Below are 2500 nucleotides of genomic sequence, written 5' to 3'. Positions count from 1 at the left end.
CCCAGTCATTTAACTAGTAACCTTCATCCGGAGGTTCTGAATCCACCAGGGTACAAGGACTTTTTTAAGTTAGCAAACAAATTAGACAAAAAATGTAAAAATCAGACTTTAAATGTTTTATTTTGTTGATTTCTGTACAGCTCAAGGAAACAGTTAGAGGTAAAATAAAATGCCAGTTAAATTCGGCTACTACCAACAGCCAAAAACTTTAAACATAAAAATCAAAGCAAGCTGCTGAAAGATGATAACATAATCTTGAGTAATTTGTTAACGCTTCTAACAAATCAAGACCGGTCGTCTGCATAATTCTTCAACTGCAAAGAGGCGGGAAGGATGACCTGCAGGGCGCACAGGTTCAGGACCTGGCACGCGAAGGGACAACGCACAAAGCACCACAGCTGGCAGCCACCGCAGCTGGATCAGCCGAGCCACGGGCGGTTTGGGGCTCCCGGTCGTCCTCCGCGTCTTTTAATGAGAACGTTAATTAGCGACCTTGAAGGCGACTGCGAAATGCCTTGTTACCTATTTTAGTAAACCGGGAACCTGCTTTGCGTGAAAAGTGGTTGGTTTTTGTTTTTATGCGAGCTCAAATGTTGGTTACGCTACCTTCGGAGAAAGGCAGAAAGGTGAACCTTGAGTTGCAAGCTGTCTAAGAAGACCCCAGTGTTGAAGAGCGAAAACTCTCTGCAGCAAAACTTGGTTCTGCGAGTCTCAAGAACAGCACAATAATAGCCCGGCTACAAGAGCGAACCGACTTCCCGACCCAGCGCACCCAACGACCCTGGCTTTGTCGTCGCCCCCACACGCGGTCCCACGTTGCCAACCGTTTGGCCGCCGAGGGTCCATAAGTCTGCGACACCCCGGACGGTCTGCACCGGCTAACTGGTGTTTCTCGGCCTCCTGAGGTCGGCAGCCTGCTTGGACCGATTGGCCACTGGGAACAAGGGCGCCTGTAGTCCTTTCACTGCAGCGCCTCGGCCTGGGAGCGGACTGGCTCAGCTCCTGGGAGGTCGCCCTCGGGCTGGCGTCTCGCCGCACCCAGGGTGAGCCAAACCCCACCGTGCGGCGCCCTTAAAATCCACACCACCCCACGGAGCGCACAACTCCAGAAACAGGGAGAGAGATGCGCTGGGTGATGGTAGGGAGTGCGCTCACTTTCTGCCCAAACCAGCTGGAATCATCAGCCCAGAATCCCAAACAACCCCGACACTCCATCCAACATTCGCTCGGATCACTAATTTTGCTGGAGTGGGGGCGGGGAAGGGGGCGCCCGACAGGCCCTTCCTATGGACTAGAAGGTTGGAAATGCCTTCCTTGCTCGCCGTTCTCTCTGGACTTAGGGCTCAGGGGCACGGGGAAGCTGGGCGGCGGGAAGCCGGGCCGAGGTCGCGGCCCGGCCCGGCTCGGCCCGGCCCGGCCCTCACTTGGAGAACTGCGCCTGCACAGCGGCCAGGCCGAGGCCGGCCGGGACGAGGTGCGGAAACTTGCACACGGCGCAGGTGCAGAGGCCGGGGCCGCCCGCGCCGCCTCCGGGGAGCGCGAACTGGCCGCACGGCGGCTCATCGAGCGCCAGCGAAAGGTACTTGGCGGGGCGCAGCGCATCGGGGGGCCCCACGGCGCCGGGCGCCAGCAGCACGGAGCCGGGCGCCGCGGCGAGCAGGGGCAGGCCGGCCAGCAGCAGGCGCGGCGCGGCGGGCCCGGCGCCTTCGCCAAGTGCGCGGCGCAGCTCCTGCAGCGAGCTGCCCAGCAGCAGGATGTAGTTGCGGGCGAGCAGTAGCGTGGCGATCTTGGAGAGCTTGCGTCCCGGCGCGCCCTGGCAGTGCGCCGCCGAGTAGGGCAGGATGACCTCGCGCAGGGCGTCCATGGCCAGGTTCAGGTCCTGCATGCGCTTCCGCTCGCGGCTGTTGATCTTGCGCCGCAGCTGCTGCTGCTGCTCCTCCTTGGCGTCCGCCCTGGCGCTGCCGCCCGCGTGCGCGCCTGTCCCCGGCCCGGTGCCCGGCGGCTCGGCCGGCGCCTCCGGCTTCTCGCGCGCAGCCTTGGGGAGGAGGGGGGTCGTGGTGGAGGAGGAGGAAGTGGAGGAGGAGGAGGAGGAGGGCGGCTGCCGGTAGCCCACCAACTCGTACAGGGAGGCCCCGAGCTGCACCTCTCCAGGCCGCTGTGGCCTCAGCATGGTCCCGGGAGCCGTGTTCACACGCGCCTGGGAAACCGCATAGTACATCTGGGGGACGGTGGGGGCGGCCGGGGGCGTCCTTCGGGAACGCCCCAGGGTGGGCCCGTCTGCAGGCCCCCCTCCCCGAGGACCTGTGCGCGGGGAGCCGATGGCGGGGCAGCGGCCCGCGTCCGACCCCTTTAAACCCGGCTTAGGAACCTGCGGAGCCGCGGGCGGCGGGGCGCAGCCAATGGAGGCGCGAGGCCGGACGCAGGCGTGTGCTTATTGGCTCGCCGCTCAAGGAGGTTACTGTGAGCGCCCGTGCGAGTGTCGCAGGATGGGCCCCCGGGA

General features: G+C 63.0%; 1 protein-coding gene across 1 annotated transcript; it reads right to left on the bottom strand.

Moving 5' to 3' along the window:
• Positions 1-1420: 1420 nt before the first annotated feature.
• On the bottom strand, positions 1421-2245 carry OLIG1 (oligodendrocyte transcription factor 1). Its single transcript, XM_063087858.1, has one exon. The coding sequence runs from the start codon at positions 2216-2218 to the stop codon at positions 1421-1423; it is 798 nt and encodes a 265-aa protein (XP_062943928.1). The 5' UTR covers positions 2219-2245.
• Between the last annotated feature and the right edge of the window lie 255 nt (positions 2246-2500).

Source organism: Cynocephalus volans, chromosome 1 (assembly GCF_027409185.1).
Source record: "Cynocephalus volans isolate mCynVol1 chromosome 1, mCynVol1.pri, whole genome shotgun sequence".
In the NCBI taxonomy this organism is placed as follows: domain Eukaryota; kingdom Metazoa; phylum Chordata; class Mammalia; order Dermoptera; family Cynocephalidae; genus Cynocephalus; species Cynocephalus volans.
Note: the sequence above shows the minus strand (reverse complement) of the source record. Positions and strands in the feature narration are given on the sequence as shown.

Coding starts and splice junctions, on each gene's coding strand:
- OLIG1 (XM_063087858.1), bottom strand. CDS start 2,218: ATGTACTATGCGGTTTCCCAGGCGCGTGTGAACACGGCTCCCGGGACC.